The sequence below is a fragment of the Pelodiscus sinensis genome, chromosome 18 (genome assembly GCF_049634645.1).
Source record: "Pelodiscus sinensis isolate JC-2024 chromosome 18, ASM4963464v1, whole genome shotgun sequence".
In the NCBI taxonomy this organism is placed as follows: domain Eukaryota; kingdom Metazoa; phylum Chordata; order Testudines; family Trionychidae; genus Pelodiscus; species Pelodiscus sinensis.
Genome location: NC_134728.1, coordinates 812,769 through 831,883, shown reverse-complemented (window position 1 = coordinate 831,883; position 19,115 = coordinate 812,769). Strand labels below are relative to the sequence as shown.

At 64.8% G+C, this 19,115-nt stretch overlaps 1 protein-coding gene across 1 annotated transcript; it reads right to left on the bottom strand.

Moving 5' to 3' along the window:
* Window positions 1-4,420: 4,420 nt before the first annotated feature.
* On the bottom strand, window positions 4,421-18,902 carry LOC102446184 (bactericidal permeability increasing protein). The gene is made up of 15 exons (XM_075900811.1): window positions 18,622-18,902; window positions 17,558-17,672; window positions 16,975-17,103; window positions 15,608-15,763; window positions 14,333-14,396; window positions 12,033-12,096; window positions 11,440-11,531; window positions 10,747-10,923; window positions 9,696-9,755; window positions 9,176-9,343; window positions 8,740-8,807; window positions 7,805-7,847; window positions 7,338-7,401; window positions 6,893-6,969; window positions 4,421-5,483 (listed from the first exon to the last, which is right to left on the bottom strand). Exons 1-15 carry the CDS (start codon window positions 18,734-18,736, stop codon window positions 5,445-5,447), a joined length of 1,431 nt encoding a protein of 476 aa, XP_075756926.1. The 5' UTR covers window positions 18,737-18,902; the 3' UTR covers window positions 4,421-5,444.
* Between the last annotated feature and the right edge of the window lie 213 nt (window positions 18,903-19,115).

The following is a 19,115-nucleotide window of genomic DNA, read 5'->3' as shown; positions in this document are numbered from 1 at the left end:
GCTCCTGGATGGCTGGGGAAGGCCATGCGAGCCCGGTTTTGTCAGGGTGCAGGCAGATGCTGTGGTGCCTGCAAGGGGCAGGTGGAGGGGTGCAGGCGGGGGTGGTATAAATATGCCGAAAAGGGCCCGCCCCCCCGGGAGAGAGACGCCGTCATTCCCACTGGAGCACCATGCACGTCCAGAGCAGCCGTGGTAGAGGCCGGGACCAGCCTTCCAGCATTTCCAAACCAGCTCCTCTTGTGCTGTTTTACAGGGGCTGACTTCACCGGCGCCGCTCCCGGGCCGGCCCTCTGCGGCCTGATCAAACAGCAGCAGCGTGGTGTAAGCAGAGCGCGTCTGCCGTCCGCCTGGAATGCGTGGGGCGGTTCTGCCCCCGTCAGTCGCCCCTGCTGACCCACGGTCAGGCAGCGGCAGGAGGCCAGAAGGCCACACGTGATCACCGTGTTTTCGGTGGTGCTCAGCGCCGGCGGCAGGCAGGAGCTGGGTGGGCCACGACTTCCCCCGTGGAGGGAAGGCCAATGAATTTTGGAACTTAGCGGCAACCCAGAGAGCAGCCTCGCCCCAAACAAGCAGCCAGCAGAGTGGCTGGCATGTAGATCTGCCCTACCCCGCCCTGCCCCGCACAGCCAGAGCTCGGTCTACACCCCGGAGCAGGGGGGAATATTTCTCGCCCGGGAGTCGTACGGACAAGCCCTCCTTTCCGTGTGCCCCATCTAGTAACTGAACGCCCTGCTTCCTGTGTCTGGCGCATGGGAACCGCGGCTCCACGGAGACCCGGGACTCGCGGGTGGGCAGAGTGCAACGCAGCCGCAGCGCCGCTCACCGCAGCGCCCATGTGCCCAAAGGGTAACGTGGCGCTTGTGAAATCACACGGGGGCAAGGGAGGAGCACCACCCGCACCAGTGTGGAAGTGACTTAGCTCCGCAGGACGGTTCCCTTTGGAACGGTGCTTCCTGAACCCGGCAGCGGCCAGTTGCGTTTGCCCCCTCCCTGCTCGGGGCGTCTGGCAGAGCGTTGTGCCGAGTGCACGGCCCAGCACGGCTTGCAGCAGTCACCAGGGGCCGGGCAGTGCGGGAACCAGGAACCGGTGGCCGGTCTGGCTCCTGCTGCAGCTTGTTCCCATGCTCAGCTCCCCATTTTTGTGCCCTCCGCAAGGGCAGGATCCAGGGTCCTGGCGCCTTTGCCCGGGGCTGCCTCTCGCTCTGCGCTCCCCCGAGTGCGTGTGGGCGTCACGGACCGTGCTGCAGCCGGGCGTGTGGGGCCAGAGTGGGACGTCGCCGTGTTTCAGACACAGCCCCCCCCCCCCGGGTTCCCTGCTCACCGTCTCCACAGCCCGGGCCTCCGAGTCTCGATTCCACAGCCAGACACCTGCTTCTGATGACCGGCTGCAGCCTGGCCAGCGGTTCGGGACCCTGCTGCTCTCCCACCGCCCCTCCCATGGGGCCCGACATTCCACCCGCAAGTTCTGCTCATCCTGCCCTGGGCTCTCCGGGCCTCTCAGCCCCACGGCCACGCTCACCGTTGTCACCACTGCCAGGCAAACCACCCCCCGCGCCGGCCATGGCCCCCTTCCTCACTGGCATGGGGGCGCTTCCTTGGGAGAAGACCCGGCCCAGGTCTCCAGTGGCCTGAGCCCTGCCTCTCCAGAACAACACAACGGGGCAGAGAAACCCGTCACTCTCCTCCCCAGCAGACAGGCAGGAGGCCCCGCCTGGGGACCGCTCTGGGCGACCCCCGTAGCACCCAGTGTGCAGGAGCCAGGGGGACGGTTCTTCTGCATTCAAACGCCAAAAGAAAAACCATCCACGGAGCCGGTGGCGGGTATTTCAGGCAGATCCGTGTGTGACCCATAGGCGTGCGCAGCACATTTCATTAGGGTGTGCACCCAGGGAATTGTATTTTTTTTTTAAAGGCGAACATTGATTGAATACTCAATCGTAAGGGACGTTATTTTTATTCATCAAACTAAAGAAACTAAAACTTGACTAAATGTATTTTTGTTTTCATTAAGAACTAAACTTTACTTAAGAAATACAAACGACAGTATGGGACATTGTACTTCGTTTGTTTTTTACATGTGCAGTTCGGCGCTTATTGCATAATACAGCGATCCAGACTCTAAAACAAAGAGCGTATCGTGCGATTCAATTAAAACGCAAAGCCACCTTTTTTTTTTTGAGACGTTATAGGTTTACTAGGTAGTCTTAAAAAAAATACCGGATACACTTCATGGGGGGGGGGGACAAGCCGGGAGGAGAGCGGGGCTGGCCGGGAGGAAGGGGGGAGGCCGGGAAGCAGAGCTGGTGGGGGGAGAGGGGTCGGGGGCTGGCTGGGGGAGCGGCCGACAGGAAGCAGAGCTGTTCGGTGGGGGGAGGGGGTTGGGTGGAGCAGGGCTGGCCGGGGCAGATCGGGAGAAGTGGGGGAGAACCACCCGGCCAGCCAGGAGGGGGCAGGGTGGGAGGGGTGTATCAGCCGGGGGGCAGGACTTACCCGGGCAGTGCAGATCCCAGGGCGCTCCCACCCCCACACGGTCCAGGCGAAACGCGAGTCAGTCCGGCTGCGGCTCCACCACGGGCTTGGCCAGCGCAGAGGAGCACGGACCAGGCTGCCCCTCCGCCTCACACGCAACCAGGGCCCCCAGCGCCGATCGCGCCCCCCTCCCAGCCACGCCCCCCGCCAGGCTTCCGGGCGCCCGGTCGGAAAACCACAAAATGCCGGACATTGCACATGTCTGGTATTTTCTGGATTTTTTTACTGGACAGAGCCCCAAAAAACCAGACTGTCTGGTAGAAAACCAGACACCTGGCAACCCTAGGACATTAGAGTGTGCCTGGCCACACCCGGCACACCCCGTACGCACGCCAGGGGATGGGGTGGGGCGCCGGGACTCCTGTGTGTGGCGGGGAGCCCCCACCCCTGCACCCTCATCCGCAGCCAGAGGTGATTCACAACCGGCCAGTAGAGTGGAAGGTCTTACTGCTTCTCAGCGGCACAGCGCAGCGTAGGAGCGATGTTAGCACAGGCACCGAGAGCAGACGCCTCATTCCTCTGGGCTCACGGGCCCTGAACCCCCCTTTCCTGCTCCCAGTCTCCTCTCCTCATTAGGGGAGAGACGGCACATACTTCCCCAGTGAGTCACACCCAGCCTCCCCCGCCTCATGCAGCTAGTGCTGCAGGGCCTGGGTAAACTGAGGCACCCGCCCACCTACAGCGTCACTGTACAGCAGCACAGGGCAGTAGGATCACACAGAACTCCACAAGACAAACGGTGAACCCAACACCAGAGCAAACATGGGAGTACAAAAGGAGACAGCACCCCCGCTACGTCACACCGAGCGTGCGGCTTAACCGCCCTGTGCCTCAGTTTGCTGGCCTGTGAGATGGGCGCCTTTCTCCAAGACTTTCATAGAACCCTAGCACACTAGAACTGGAAGGGCCCTCGAGAGGACCCGTCCTGTCCCGTCCCCTGCCCGCGCGGCAGGACCCGGCACTGTCTAGATCAGGGCTGGGGAACATTTTTGTGTTGGGGGAGGGGCCTCTGAACCACAGAAAAATCAGTTGGGGGCCGCACACAAGTGAGAAACGAAAAACCCCAACCCAAGCCCTCACTGACGTGGCCCCTGACTGAGAAGGAAAAAGACCCTCCCCACATTCCCCTTGCACCCCAGAGCCTGGGGGGCCCAAGCCAGTAGGTCCTGGGTGCTCCAGCCCCACGGGGAGGTGCCAGTGGGGCTGGGCCACCAGCGTGTCCTCCCCAGTGCTGGGGGAGGGGAGCCCTGAGCCTCCGGGGTTGGATCCGGGCAAGTCGGAGGCCGCCTGAGGTTCCCCACCCCCGATCTAGACCATCCCTGACAGGTGTCTGTCTCACCCACTCTGACGTGTCTCCACTGGCCTCCCCGCTTTGAAAAACTCGGAAGAAAATGGCGGTGGCTGGTTTTCTACCTCTACCCAGGCTTCATTGGGTTGTTTTCACTGAAAACCTGATCAGCGACGTTTTCCATTTTAAACGAGACATTCCTAAATGGGGGGGGGGGGGGGGTTGTGTGGTTTACAAACAGAACATTGGTTGGTTTCATCGTCCCTCCCCCCCACCCTCCGCCCCCAAATTTGCAGCACATCAAAAATTGTTTTTCACTGGGGAAAAACTGGGTTTGGGCAGAATTTTTTCCACCAGCTCCATCCTTAATGTGTGTAATGGAGCTCCCGCAGGCCTGGCTGAAAGCCATTCTGGGCCAGATGCAAGGCACATGGACGGCAGTGGAAAATTTCCCACTGGGTTAGTGTGTGACATGCCAGCGCGGGGGGCGGCCTGTGCGTGTGAAGGAGCCGTGCTAGGTCGGTGCCTGCCTCGGGGTGGGGATGCTGCGGAGGGGGCTGTCGACACTGATTGCAACCCCCAAAACTTTCCGCAACGCCTGCCTGGCGCAGAAGTCGGTTTATTTGCCAACAGCACGATACAACGGTTTCCTCTGTCTGATCCCTTCCGCTGGAACAGGTTGGGCTGTGAAGAAACAGGATACGGCGGCTTGGAGAGAAAAGGGAGGGGCGGGGGGAGATGTGGGGCCGGGAGCCCTGTTCTGAGGAGGCCACGATTCCCATGCACCTTTTCCCGGGGGTTTCCTATCACGATAAAACAGGCAGCGACCCCCCCCCCCCCCGCTGCACTGCATGAAAGAGGCAGCCGCCGATGCAGTCAACGCCACCAAGTGCTGCTTCGCCAGGAGCGGTGGCCTCCCGAGTGAGGGGCCGTGGGCGGGAGACGACGTCTGCTGGAGGGGGAGGCCGAGGGACCCCAGCTTAGACGCTCTCGCTGCAGTGGGGCGCACGGGTATCTGCACACGCACGAGGGCTGGAGCTCAGAGGAAGCCGGCAGCCGGGGCCCTGGGACAGGGTGACTCTCCACTCCCGGCTAATCAGGCCTCAGCCCCCAGCTTTGCTTCATCTCCCGTCTCTTCTGCTGTGCGCAGGCGTCAGCCACCTCCCTTCTGAACGCCCGTGCGCAGGCGAGCGTCTGCCTGGGCCACACGCCGCCTGGCACAGCCCGTCTGCGCCGCAGGGCAAAGGCCCCTGCCACTCGGGCGCGGGCCTGGGAGCCCTTCCTGGGAGCTGGTCGGCTCCTGTGCCGAGCTGCACGGCCCTGACGGCGGGAGGGAAGCGCGGGTTCGCTTTTTGTTCAGTTGCATGCGCGTCTCCTCTGCCTAGCCCGGCCCAGAGACCCAGCCCGAGGCTGGCAGGGCAGGTGCCTTGGAGACAGCGCCGGTGGGTTTTGCTCCTGGCCACACAGCGTTGGCAGCAGAGAAGTGCAGGGGAAGGTGCGAAGCGGGAGCCCTCCCTGGGCACGAGGCGGGCGCCCAGGGTCCGTGCCGAAGGCCAGGCGTGCGCAGGGGGCAGAGGAGCGCTGTCTGTGTAGCGTCGTTCCTTGCGGCATCCAGGCCCGGACGCCGCTACACGTACCGGACGTCAGCTCCAAACAGCAGGAAGTTCTAGGAGAGAGCTCCCGATGTAACGTACCGGCCAGGCCGTGCTGGGCCAGAGCCCCGTGCACATGCCACAGGGCGTGCGGCGTGGGGGCTGGCTCCATGACAGAGGGACAGCCACGAGCCTCCCCGGCTCTCGTTCCCAGCTTTGTACTTGAGCAGCTGGGACTGGTCCGTCATTGGCACGGTACCGCTTGGCCCAGGGCTGGGTGCTGGAACGGCCGCACACACCCAGCCCCTCCTGCGGCTTAGCCTTGGGCTGGCTTTGGCAGCGGGGCTCTGCCCTTGGCGTGCTACGTTTCTTTCTGTCCTCCCCGCCGCGGGGCTCCAGCCAACCCCCCTGACAGTAAGAGGGCTCTTCGCACTGATTCGGTGGGCGCTGGGTCGTGCCCACAAAGCCAGGCGAGAGGGAAGGAGCCCAGCAGACAGAAAACCCATCCCTGGCATGTCGCTGGGGAATCGAGGCCAAAAAACTCACAGCAAGTTTCTGCTCTTTCTAAAAAGGACCCTGTGAAATTTAGGACCCGGTTTTCAGACCCCCCAAAACCAGGTGTGCAGTTGCACGCCGACTTTGACGGGCCATTCTGGTGCACTACTGTACTCGTGCAATTGTGAAAATCTGGACCCTGATGCTCGGGGCCAAGGCCACCTCAGTGCCTAAATTCTTGGCAACCCAGGCATGTACCTTGGGTAGACAGGGCTGGCTATGACCCTGGGCTCCTGCGGAGCCGGTGTATTGCTTGACTAGTGATCTGTCCTGTCTGGGAACCTCTCCTCATTCTCCTACCTTACCGCACAGATAACCTGTGGAACTCCTTGCCAGAGGATGATGTGAAGGCCAGGACTTTAGCAGGGTTCAAAAAAGAACTAGATACATTCATGGAGGTGAGGCCCAGCAATACTTATTAGCCAGGAGGGACAGGAATAGTGGCCCTAGCCTGCGTCAGGAGCTGGGAATCGGTAACAGGGGAGGGATCACTCGATCCCCTGTTCGGTTCCCTCCCTCTGGGGCACCTGGTACTGACCACGGTGGGCAGACAGGACGCTGGGCTGGATGGGCCTTTGGTCTGACCCAGCCTGGCTGCTCTGCTCGTAAATTCCACACAGGCCAGCTGGCACCGACTGCCCCGGGCCCTTCCCCTGTTCCCCGCCCTGGGAACGGTGCTGCCCAACCTCCCGGCTCTTCCCCCAGCCGGTGTGCCCGCTCAGAGAGCCCTTCGCCCCCTCGCAGCCCCGTAGCGCGACTCCCCACCGCGAGCCTCAGCAGCCGTGCGCCGGGTTCATCGGGCCCCTGGCTGTCCCCTGCCGCTGTCCCCTGGGTTGTCCCGCCCTCGAGGTCTGCCCACACCCTGCTCCCCCCCCACCTCTCCCGCCGGTGCCCTGGTGCCCAGCCGCCGAGGGCTGCGTGCGCTCACCTGGCGGGGCTCTATGACGAGGCTGGAGAGCTGGATGCGAGCGGGCAGCGGGAGAGGGAAGCCCTGCTGCAGTCTCGCTGCAAAATAAAACCCGGGTGAGCGCCAGGGGGCAGAGCTATCCGCGGCCGTGGGGCGAAGGGGGCGCAGCCGACTCGGCCCCTCCCCTGCCCCCTGGGAGGAGGAGCAGGGAGCCCTCCGGGGGACACGTCTCGGGGGCTGCGTGCACAGCAGCCAGGGCCAGCGCGCCGGCCTGCGAGCCGCGGGGGCCGGGTCTGGAAGGGATTAGGGCCTGTGCCAGACACATTCTTTCCACTGGGTCCCCGGCCTGTCACCGCTCCCAGACGGCCTCTCTCCAGCCCCCCACCCCGGCGGCAGCCCCCACACGTGGTGCTCCCGGACTCTGCCCACGGCTGCGCCGGAGTCTGGCGCCCCGCCGGCCCCGTACCGTTGATGCGCGGGATCAGGATGTTGGTGCCGTAGAAGTTCATGAGCGCCTGCAGCAGCTGCACCTGGGGAGGCCAGGAAACAAGCGTCACCTGCTGCAGTGGGCGGCCGGGGGGGGGCAAAGGGGACCTAGAACCTCGTCAGAACCGGCCAGGAGCAAACAGGTGCAGGAGCCCACCGGCCGGCCCAGGGCAGGGGAGTCGCAAGGCACGTTCCTGGGAGAAAGGGGGCTCCGGCGCCACCCGACGGAGCCAGGGAGCCGCTGCGGCCAGGCGGCTGGGAGCTGAGAAGAGCCCGGCGGGGCCGTAAAGCTGCCCTCGCCTGGCAACACCCCATGGAATGAAGGCGGTGGGGCACCGCCCCTCCCCCGGAGCTCCCCGGGGGCACCCAGGGGTGTGAGTCACCCTCGGTAGCTGCCTGGAGCAGCGACGTGGGGGAAAGCCCCGGGGGGGGGGGGGGACGACTCACCGAGAACGGGCCCACGTCCGAGTGCTTCAGAGACAGGTGCATCCTGCAGAGAAACAGAGACAGGCCACGTCCACTGCAGCCTGGGGGGCTCTGCTGCCAGGCCCTGCCCCCCGGGGGACCCACATGCTGAGCCCCACCTGCCAGCCCGGCCTCTTCGGAGAGTGGAATGGCCGCCCATGCCTGGCAAAGCACTGACAGACCCGCGCGACAGCCACAGGCCCTGGCAGCGACGGGCATGGCTGGACTGGGCCTTGGGCAGTGACACTCGGGGACTGTGGCGTATCCGGGGACGGGCGGGGAGCTGTGATACTTGGGTAGTGTGGCATGTCCAGGGCTGGGCGGGGCGCTTTGATACTCGGGTACTGTGGCATGTCCGGGGGCAGGCGGGGCGCTGTGATACTCGGGTACTGTGGCGTGTCCGGGGCTGGGCGAGGCACTGTGATACTCGGGTACTGTGGCATGTCCGGGGGCGGGCGGGGTGCTGTGATACTCGGGTACTGTGGCGTGTCCAGGGCCTGGGCGGGGCACTGTAATACTTGGGTACTGTGGCGTGTCCAGGGCCTGGGCGGGGCACTGTAATACTCGGGTACTGTGGCGTGTCCGGGGGCAGGCGGGGTGCTCTGATACTCGGGTACTGTGGCGTGTCCAGGGCCTGGGCGGGGCACTGTAATACTCGGGTACTGTGGCGTGTCCGGGGACAGGCGGGGTGCTCTGATACTCGGGTACTGTGGCGTGGGCGGGGCACTGGGATACTCGGGTACTGTGGCATGTCCGGGGCTGGGCGCGGAGCTGTGATACTCGGGTACTGTGGTGAGGCCACACGCCGAACCCTCCAGGGCAGCGCAGTTCCCCCGGGGCCCCGCTGCTCATGGGGACTCCCTGCTCTCTGCCAAGCCGAGCCGGCGTCTTGGGACCCGCCCCGCGGTGCCTCTTACTCGCCGAGCTGCAGGCTCCCGCCGATCCGGGTGGAGGTCACCGTAATCTTGGCCGACACGCTGCAGGTCTGGAGCGGGAGAAGGGCCATCAGTCCCCGGGGACGGGCTGTGACTGCAAGAGCCGGGGCCGGGCCCCTGGCTGGCGGCCCTCTGGGCCACGCTCCGGGGGAGGAGGTCAGAGCGGCTGGGCGGGGAGGGCAGGGAGATACAGGCCACGCCAGGAGACCTGCTCCTCTCCTGCTGCGGGGTGGGGCCCAGCTCAGAGCAGCTCCAGGCCCGGCCGATCGTGGCAGGAGCCAGCTCGCTGGGGGGGGACACGGGGACCTGGCTTAGGAAAGCTCACAGCACCGTGCGCCACGTCCCTCCCCCACCCGCAGAGCAAGCGCACTGAGGTCTGTCCCCCAGGGCCCCGGACCACCAGCCGTGCCCTACTGACCACGCCCAGCAGGAAGACGGAGACCAGGGAGGAGTTGGGCAGGACGACGAATGCTTGAATGTCCAGAACCGGCGTGAGCGAGACGTTCCCGGGGGCCATGGTGAGGAACGGGGCAGAAGCGGTTTGAATCGTGAGCTTCATCGGCCTGTCTGGGTACTTCTTTTCCAGCTGGGGACAGAGCAGAGGCGGCCGGTCAGCCCTGGGGAAGGTGACGCCGGAGCCACACACGCTGCTGCGGCGAAGCCAAGTCCCCGAGAAATGGAACCTGTTACGGTCCAGAATCGAGCGCCACTGCCCGTCCCCCCGCGACCTTCGCCCCCGCGGCTCCAGTTCGAACTGTGGCCTCTCCTAAGCGGAAGCGGCCGTGTGGTGGGACGTTCTCCTTTTTAACCCTCCCTGGGATGTGCCAGGGCTCACCTGAACTCAGTCCGGCGAGGCTCCGAGGCCGTCCCCAGCAAACCGCGGTGCCCCGCCATGAGGGGGGCAGCCCCCCCCACTCTCCGGAGGGCAGGCCACTCACCTGGGGGATGAAGGCTGAGAAGGTGGAGGTGTTCAAGTGGAATTGAAACTGCTTAGGAATCTGTAGCAGGAGAAACACAGACAGCGCCTGAGGGCCCTTCGCCCCACGGAACGGCCACGCAGAAGAGCTGGAGGCAAAATTGAGCCGCCGAGCCCCGGCTAGATCCCTCATAGGAGCCAGTCTCTCCATCAGGGAAAGGGGTCTCCGGGGCCCTTCGGGAGGGGAGCAAGGAGGTGGGGCCAGCGGGACCCCGTCTGGGCTCCTCCCCGTCTGGGCTCCTCCCCGTCTGGGCTCCTCCCCGTCTGGGCTCCTCCCCGTCTGGCCTCCTCCCCGTCTGGGCTCCTCCTCGTCTGGGCTCCTCCCCGTCTGGCCTCTCTGGCAGCCAGAGCCGAGTGGCCGCTGGAGCCCGGAGAGGGAGGCCCACCCGCGGGTGACAGACCCGGGGCGCCAGGCAATGCCCCGAGACTCCCGCGGTGTCCGGCCGGGATGAACCCGGCGTGACGTGCCCAGTCAGGCGGCGTTGTGACCGAGGTGGGCGGCTCCAGTTTCCTGCTCGCTCTGACTCCGCCGGGGGGCCGGGCACCCCCGCGATCTGCCGTTCGTGCTGGAATTCAGAGCTGGGAGGGGACCCACAGCCGGTGCCCGGGGAACCGCCGGGCAGGGCCCAGTCTGCGAGGGGGAGAAATGCCGCAGCCACCCCGAGCCGGTCACTGCTCCGGGCCAGAGGGCAGCCTTGCTCCCAGGAACCGGGACTGACCCCTCCTCGCACACACGTCCCTCCTCCTCGGGCAGCTCATGCCCCCCCCAGCCAGGGGGTACTTGCCGTGGACCTGTCAGGATGGCTACAAACTCACCATCTGGTGCCCGGTGAGAGAGAAAACTTGGCCCGGCAGCCCCTGCCCAGTGCCCACCAGGCAGCCATCAGTGGAGTCCCTCCCGCTTCCCCATGAGGTCAGGCAAGGCAGAGACCCCCGCCCCACAGAGGGGCCGGAGAGACTCCTCCAAGGAAGCCTGTGGAGATGGAATGGAGCGGGGTCTCCGGGCCCCTCACCATGGCCTCCGTGATCTCAAAGCGCAGGGCCCCCGCCGTGTGGTACACGAAGCCGGCCGTGTTGAAGAGGTAACTGGAGGCCCCGAAGTACACCATGCGGGCAGGATCCACCGGGAAGGCCAGGGCAGGGGGCGCAAAGGGGGCAGCCGTGCGATGGGCCAGGGAGAAAAATTCACCCTAGTGTGGAAGCAAAAGCAGAGTGAGGCCGGCGGAAGAGAACAGGCTGGAGCTGGAATTCACGGCCTCAGCTCGGGAGCAAAGTGCTCAGGGGCAGAGAGTAAAAACCGGGGCTGCCCCCTGTCCCCACCCTGCACTCGCACCGGAGCGTGTTAAAACTAGCCTGGGACTGGAGCCATGTGCCCTTTGGGACAGCCTGGAGCACGTCACAGGTGGCGTTCGACTACCCCGGGCGTGACACCTGGGTGGCCTTCTCTTCTGTGTGCACGTTTTCAGCTGCAGATAGCTCGCCGGAGGCAGAGGGGGGTTAAGTGTCTTGCCAATGGCCACGATTCCACACCTGGAGTCAGTGGCAGAGCTGGGAACAGCCCCAGAGTCCTGATTCCAGCCCCTCGCTCCTCACACGCCCTGTCCTCTGGCAGCTGATGCTCCAGGCCCTTGCTAGGCAGACACGCTAATGGATCACACGACTGTTCTTCACGGCCCGCCCTGTTTGCCTCTCCCTTCCCCTCTCACCTTCAGGCTCACGTCCAGAGACTGGGCGGATGCAGCGGGCGGCACAACCAGCGAGTAGTCGATCCCGGCCACCTTGTCTATCTTTGCTGTGACTGCGGAACAGGAGAGACACAAATGCCAGGGGCTGAGCTGCCCGCGGAAATCACCGGGCGGGGGGGACCCTCCCTCTCCCCCGCTGGGACCCGGGGCTGCTCTGAACACGCAGGAAGTTCCCAGGGCCCTGGGGAATTAGGGAGCCAGGTTTCTCCCTTCCCAGCTCAGCGTGGAGCAAAGAGACGGGGTTTCTGTAGCTACCAGCTCCGGAAACAGGCGCCCGAGAGCCGAGCTGGGCCCTGTCTGCCAGGGCCAACTGCAGTCCCGAGCCGGGGAGCCGGGGCTGCTCCTGCACGCTCCCCAGAAGCTGCCTGGCAGAGGCAGAGCTGTGCACCCCTAGCCTGAGAGCCGCCGCCGGGGTGCAGAGGGAACGGCCTCCCCCAGGGAGCTCGCAGCCCCTTCGGGGTGATGTGGGACAGGGGCTAACTAGGGGGTGAAAAACAGCGTCCCAGGGCACGTGCCCGACTGGTAACAACCCCACGTCCCTCTCGTCCCCGTACCTGGCAGCGTCTGGAGAAAGGGCTGCAGCTTGGACTGGGCAGAGCTGGCCGCCACCTCGCAGACCTGAGGAGAGCAGAGAGGTGGCACCGTGGGGCCCGGGGCTCGCCCAGAGCGGCAGGTCCCCCTGCGGCCGTGTGGCCTGGGTCACAACGCGGGTTTTCTGCAGCCACGCTGGAAGGCCTCAAGCAGTGGTCCCCAATGCGGTGCCCACAGGCGCCATGGCACCCGCCGGGGCATTTATGTGCACCCGCCTAGTGACCAGGGCCGGCCTCAGCCATTCTTGCGCCCCGACCCCCGGTGCATGCGTGGTTCCCACCCCGGGCGTGTGGCGCATGTGTGGTTCCGCCCGCATGTGTGGTAGCCCCAAAAGGTTGGGGACCACTGGCCTAAAGTCTCCTCGGCAGCCAGGCGGACAGGCAGCAGCCGGCGGCTGTCCTCACCTTCCATCCTGAGGGCATTACCCGCGTGTCGTGCCAGGCTGTGAGGGGAGACCCGTCCCAATGGCCCCCGCTGTCCCCAGACGCAGACACAGAGCTCCAGGGGGGCAGAGAAAACGCAGCTGAACAGCATCTCGCCCGGCAAGAAACGGCTCATCACTGGCTGGGGTGGGGACCCTCGCTCCATGACCATGTCACAGGCCCCCGGGATGTGGCTGCTGTCGAATCGACTGTGCGCGGTGTGAACCGATCAAGGCGGTGGGCTCGGATTGGTCAGGCAATCCTGCGACCGTCTCTTCCGACTGGCTGGGAAAATGGCGGTGCCAGGACCGGTTGCGGTCGAGCGAAGCCGGGCTCGGGGGTCGCTTTCGAAATCGGGGCCCAAAGGGACGTGCTCGGGGAACCAACTCCAGGACTCAGTCCCCTGCTGGGAGCTGCCAGACCTCGGGGACACCGGGCTGAGTCCCCCGGACGGAGCGGATCCTGCCTGGCCCGCGAGCCACGTGCCTGGGCCGCTGGGAGTGGGGCGCGCCGGATGCCCGGTGTGAGCGTGCAGCTGTTGATCATTAATAGAGATTCAGAAGGATCTGACTGGGAAAGTCGCAGTGGGAGCTTACGCCCGAGTCTGCAGCAGGGTGCAGGCGGGTGCCCATTTTGGGAAGGTTACGCCCGAGGCCTATGAAGGGGGGAGCGTGGGTGCCCCTAGAACCGGGGGAGGGGAAGGGATCCTTTCCCACGGGAAAACCAGCCAGGGGCTGCACACAAGTGAGAGTTTGTGCGCTCCAGCCCCACGGTGGAGTTGGGGGGGGGCTGAGTCTCGGGGGCCGGGGCCAGGCTAGCCTGAGGTCCCCCAGCCCTGCCCTAGAGTGTGTCACTGTGGGTAGCACGCCAGGCAAGCTCTTCACTTCAGCCCACGCCTGCAGGAGCTGCTAGAGGCAGGACCTGCAACCGGCCGGGTATTAGCCTGGCCCCTGGGGTCAGGACACGCACCCGCTGTGAGGGGGAGACCGGTTCTCGCCCCTTTGCACGACAGGTAGGGATAGGGGAGCAGGGTGACTGCCACCCCACTGTGCAGACGGCACATGTCCCCGCGGGGGTGGGGCCCCAGAGCCTGGCCGAGACCGATGGGGGCCGGGAAAGACTTGTGCGTGCGCACCAGCGAGTGCCGGCGTGTCAGGGGAGCCAGCCCGGCAGGGGAGAGAGGTTAGCTCAGCCATGCAGGGTGCGGGAAAGTCCCCGGGGGGGGCGAGGAGTTAGGCTGAGGCAGGGTACAGCCCCTGTTCTACGGAGGGAAAACAAAGCATCTCAGTTTGTCTACACGGGCGTGTTTTGTCGCCCCAAACTGCCTCTTGGTGACGGAACAGTGAGAGCGTACACATTACAATGCAACTTTTGTTGGGGGGGGGGGGGACACCCAGTTTTGGCAACAAAAAACTTCCACCCCTGTGAGAGACTTTTGTCACACACACACCCCAGCTCCTCTTTTATTGTTGACAAAGAGCCAGGGTGGACTCTGCTGTGTGTTTTGTGGGGAGAACTGGCTTCCGCTAGTATCCCACACTGCCTGCCCTGATGGCTCTGCTCAGCGTGTTGTGATCTCTGCTGCCCCGCAGGCCTGCGCCTGGTGTGTTTTTCTGTGACGCTTTGCAACACTGGTCTCCCCGTTACATGGCTCAAAGCTCCCGACTCCTCCCGCCCCCCACGTCCCGCCCACCCCCCCACGCCAGGGGCTGGAAGCCCAGACAGAGAGCAAGTGCACATGGACAGGGCCCATTTGGGGACAGTGTCTGGGCTGCAGGAGAGGCGACCGCGGAGAGGGGACCGCTAAAGAACTGGCGTTCTGGGCTCCTGGCCCAGTGTACCTTTTTTTCCATGGTCTTCTTGAAGCTGGACTCAATCTTCTTGTGAAAGAGATTGTACAGCCAGCTAGGGAGAGAAACAGCGCGGTAGACCTGTGCGCCTGCCCCCAGCAGGAAATCAGAGCAGCATTTCCTTGGACGGAGGCGATGCTGGGGACCTATGTGGCCAGGGGGCCTACATCCCAGGGGCTACGTCGACACTGGCATGAATTTCTGAAAATGCTTTTAATGGAAAAGTTTTCTGTTAAAAGCATTTTCGGAAAAGCGCGTCTAGATTGGCAGGATGCTTTTCCGCAAAAGCACTTTTTGTGGAAAAGCGTCCGTGACCAATCTAGACGCGCTTTTCCACAAAAAAGCTCCAATCGCCATTTTCACTGTCTACACTGGCCCTTTTGGGCTAAAGTCTTTCGGAAAAAGACTTTTGCCCGAACGGGAGCAGCATAGTATTTCCGGAAAAGCACTGATGATTTTACATGAGATCGTCAGTGCTCTTCCGGAAATTCAAGTGGCCAGTGTAGACAGCTGGCAAGTTTTTCCAGAAAAGCAGATGATTTTCCGGAAAAACTTGCCAGTCTAGACACAGCCAGGATGTTTTGGGTTCAGCCTTCGCTGCTGTGCTTGGCTTTAACGGGAGGGCATGTTTGCAAGGGGAGGGGCTGGTCACACGTGTGCACACACCTTCGGAGAGAGGCTGCAAACACGCCTCCGAAAGGAACAGCGCCCTCGGGCAAATTCAGAGCTGGTGCAAGATCATTCCGGCTTGTGATCTGGTGATTGATTAAATGCATCTTGGAGCAACCGAACTCCTGGGCAGGCTCAGAGCTTTTCCTTAATTAGCCTCTGTGCGCAGCGCTGGGCCAGTAACCCCGGGGGTCCGCCTACCCGCAAGCATTTTGCGGAGGAATCATAGAATCACAGAACACTAGGACGGGCCCTCGAGGGTCATCGAGTCCAGTCCCCTGCCCTCGTGGCAGGACCCAGTACTGACTAGACCATCCCTGCCAGGTGTCTGTCTAAGCTGCTCTTAAGTCTCTCCAGTGATGGAGACTCCACAAGCTCCTTCCACAACTTATCCCAGTGTTTCACCCCCGCCAGTTGGGAAGTTTTCCCTCGCGTCCAGCCCAACCCTCCCTTGCCGCAGCGTAAGCCCCTTGCTCGCAGAGGCGGAGTGGGAAGGGACGTGCCAACTCCAAGAGGCGGGGAGGCAGCAGAGCGGGGCTGAAGGGAACCCAGGCCCCCGGAGGCCCGCGCCGGAGACAGCGAAGGGCCGGTACGTACCCAAACCGGCCGGAGATGCGCACCCGCACTCTGGCGATGTGGGCCCCGCACTCCGAGAGGGTCACCGCGGGCCGTCCCGCGGGGTCGCTGCCCAGCCTCAGCCCAATGGTGATGGAGAGACCCTCCACCTTCAGATCAAAGGAGCCGCTGTCTCTGCTACGGGGAAAGACCAGAGGGGGAGGGGCCGCGTGTCAGCCGGGGGCTTCCCTACCCCACCCCCCGCATGCCCCGGGCTGGTGGCAATCCCGGGGCGCTGGGTGCAGACGAGGGTCCCTCCCGCTTCCTCATGGCAGGAACTGGGGAGCGGGAAGTAACCTGCAAGGCCCCCCCTTGCCGGCCTGGCAGGTGCATCCACCCACTCAGAGGGGCCCCCGGCCGCCCCATGTTCCCCGGGAGCCATTTCAGCTGAAGAGGCAAAGGGGGAGAAGCCAGCGGGACACCCCTGCACCCGCACCCCTTCCCCAGGGGCCGAGCCCTAGCTGGCTCTGGGGTCTGCCCCCCAGGGGATGGTGGGCCTGGCCCTTCTCTCGCTGATGCTGGGTAAATCAGGAGCAACCCCAACGGGCTGCCCTGGTGTGAGGCGCATCACACCCCGATGCCCGGGGAACACGACAGTGGGGCGGGAAATGGCCAGGCATCACAAGTGTGTGGGCATCTGTATGTGTCTCTGTCTCTTCCTCTGTGTGTGTGTGTGTGTCTGTGGGGGAGGGGGCTTACACACGTGGAGTGACTGTGTGTGTCTCTGGGTCTGTGTCCCTGTGTGTGTGTGTCTCTGTGTATGTGTCTCTGTGGGGGGGGGCAGTTACGCACATGGAGTGACTGTGTGTGTCTGTGTCCATGTGTCTGTGTGTGCCCATATGTGTATGTGTCCGTGTTTGTGTGTGTGTGTATGTGTCTCTGTGTGTCTGTGTCCGTGTGTCTGTGTGCACGTCTCTGTGGAGGGGTTTATACACGTGGAGTGACTGTGTGTGTCTGTGTCCACGTGTCTGTGTGTGTGTGTGTCCATGTGTGGGGGGTGGGTGTGGGGGGGGTGTGGGTGTGGAGGTGTTTGTATGTGTATGTGTCCATGTGTCTATGTGTGTGCGTGTGTGTGTGTCCATGTTTGTGTGTGTGTATGTGTCTGTGTGTGTGTGGCCGTGTGTGTCTGTGTGCGTATCTCTGGGGGGGGGGTTACACACGTGGAGTGACTGTGTGTGTCTGTGTCCATGTGTCTGTGTGTGTGCGCGCGTGTGTCCATGTGTGGGGGGGGGTGGGTGTGTGGGTCCGTGTGTGTGGGAGTGGGGCTGTTTGTGTGTGTGTGTCTGTGGCCGTGTGGTTGCCCACGGGGGCCGAGTGCCGCAGCGCGATCCGAGCCAGCCGGCTCTTACATGAAGCTCTTCTTCACCCTCCACTTGCCGGTGAGCTGGGCGAAGGCGTTGGCGATGGACACCCTGAGGCCCACGTTGGGGAGCGGGGCGATCTGCGAACTCGGCAGCTGGAAATCGCGCAGGTTCAGGCTGCAAGAGACGCCAGTTCCCTCAGCAGGAAGCGTCCCCGGGCAGACAGGCGCCCTCGGCCCCCGGCCACCCGCCCCGCACGGGCCCAGGGCCGGGCAGGCTGGGGGCGCTCCTGCCCCCTCTACACGCGAGGCACTGGCGGGGCTGTCCCCTCCCCCCTTCGGCCAAGCTGGGCGACCTCGCTGGTGTCCGGCGGGCTGGGGTGGGCCGGGGGAGCTCGTGCGTGTCCGCGGCAGGAGCTGAGCTGCCTCGGGGCGCTGCGGAGCCAGGCAGGAGCTCGCTGCGCTGGGGGCAGGTGTCCCCGGGCTCCGGGCCCCCTCTACCTGGCTCTGACTGGGCGTCTGCACGAAGGGGTCAGCAAATCCCCCTCAAGTCATGTCCCCCCCCCGCTCGCCCCCTTGCCCCTGGGGACACGTCCCCCCGCCCCCCAAGTGGGGCCGCCGCCCGGTCTCACCTGTAGAAGGAGTAGCGCACCCTCCCGAGGATCTTGACTTTAGAGGAGCCCGAGAAATCCGGCAGCTTCAGCTTGGCCAATTCCTTCTGCAGGGCAGCGACGCCCTCCTGGCGGGCTGCAGGGACACGGGGGGCGTCACCGGCTGGCCCTGTGCCGGGAGCTGGGTGCAGCCCTGGCTCGCGGGCCTCACGCCAGGAAAGCGTCACCCCCAGCTCGTGATGGCCGAGGGGACAGGAGCCGGGAAGCAGGGCCACAGGCTGCCACAAGCTCTAATTCCGGCTGGGGAGCCTCGTTCGGCATCACTCTGCCGCCGTTTGCACCTGTGCACGGCCGCCGTGACATTGGTGTCCACTAGGCCCCCGAGAAGCAGGCTTGCACGTGGACCGGTGCACGCCGCTGCACAAGGCTCCGCAGGGCCGGGCTGGGCTCTCGTGAGCTCAGGGCAGGGACCAGCGTGCGCCCGTCGGCGTGGAGCTCGTGCGCCCACAAGCCACAGGGACCTGGTGTGGGCCCGGGGATCCTGGCAGCCTGCTCCCCAGGATCTCCAATCCAGTGCGAACTGCTTCTCCAGCGGCGTGTTTCAGCCCGGAACACGCTGCCTGTGCGCTCGGCTCTCTCGCATCCCCCACGCAGAACTGATGCTTTGCCCCAGGGGAGCGAGTGGCCTCGCCAGCTGCCCAGCCCCGGGGGCTGTCGGGTTGGCACATGCACGGAGCTGGGGGCCAAAGGGCACACGGCGGGGTCCCCAGCCCCACAGAGCGCACGCCCTGCCCCCACGCACAGAGAGAACACGGGGAGGGCTCGGCCCGTCAGCCACGTGCCCCGGAGAACACGCCCAGCCGGATGCGCCTTCCAAGTGCCCCAGGGAGCCATCCCCGCCCCGGAGGCTGCCCCAACCGGGAACAGGTCCCAGGACTGCTCCCCACAGCCGGGACAGCACCTGGCTTTACGGGCTCTCAGCCGTGTCCGGCCGCCCGGCTCTGACGGATGCCCCTCGCGAGGCATTTTGGGGGGCGGTTCGCCGGCCCCTCCCCGCACCGGGCCCCGACTGAACCAGGACCTACCATAGTCCAGGCCCTTCACAGTGATCCTGGCCACGAAGCCGGGGTTGGCGGCCCGGCTGAGGAGCAGGCCGATGGCCAGCACGGAGGCAGCCAGGGCCAGGCGGGGCGCCGCCATGCTGCCGGGGGTGCAGGGGGGCCGTCCCGCCGGGCTGCAGAGGGTTTATAGCCGGGCGGGAAGGGGAACTGAGAGCAGGTGCCCAAGAAGCAGGAAGTCACGTTCGCATTCCTCTGGGGTCGGCCCCACTTGCACAATTCTCCTGCTCCGGGTTCCTCTTCCTGGGGCGGGGGGAGGCTCGGCCCCGGGGCAGCGCCGAGCTGGCCCTGGGGCTCTCTGCTCCCTGGCCCGGGGCTGGCCCCTCCCTTCCTGCCGGTCGCCTGGCCCCGGCCCCTGCCACGACAGCCCCGCAAGCCCGGGAGGGCAGCTGGGAGGGTGTCCGTGGAGACCAGGGGAGGCAGCGCCCTGCCAGCCTCAAACGCCCCTCAGTGCCCGGGCA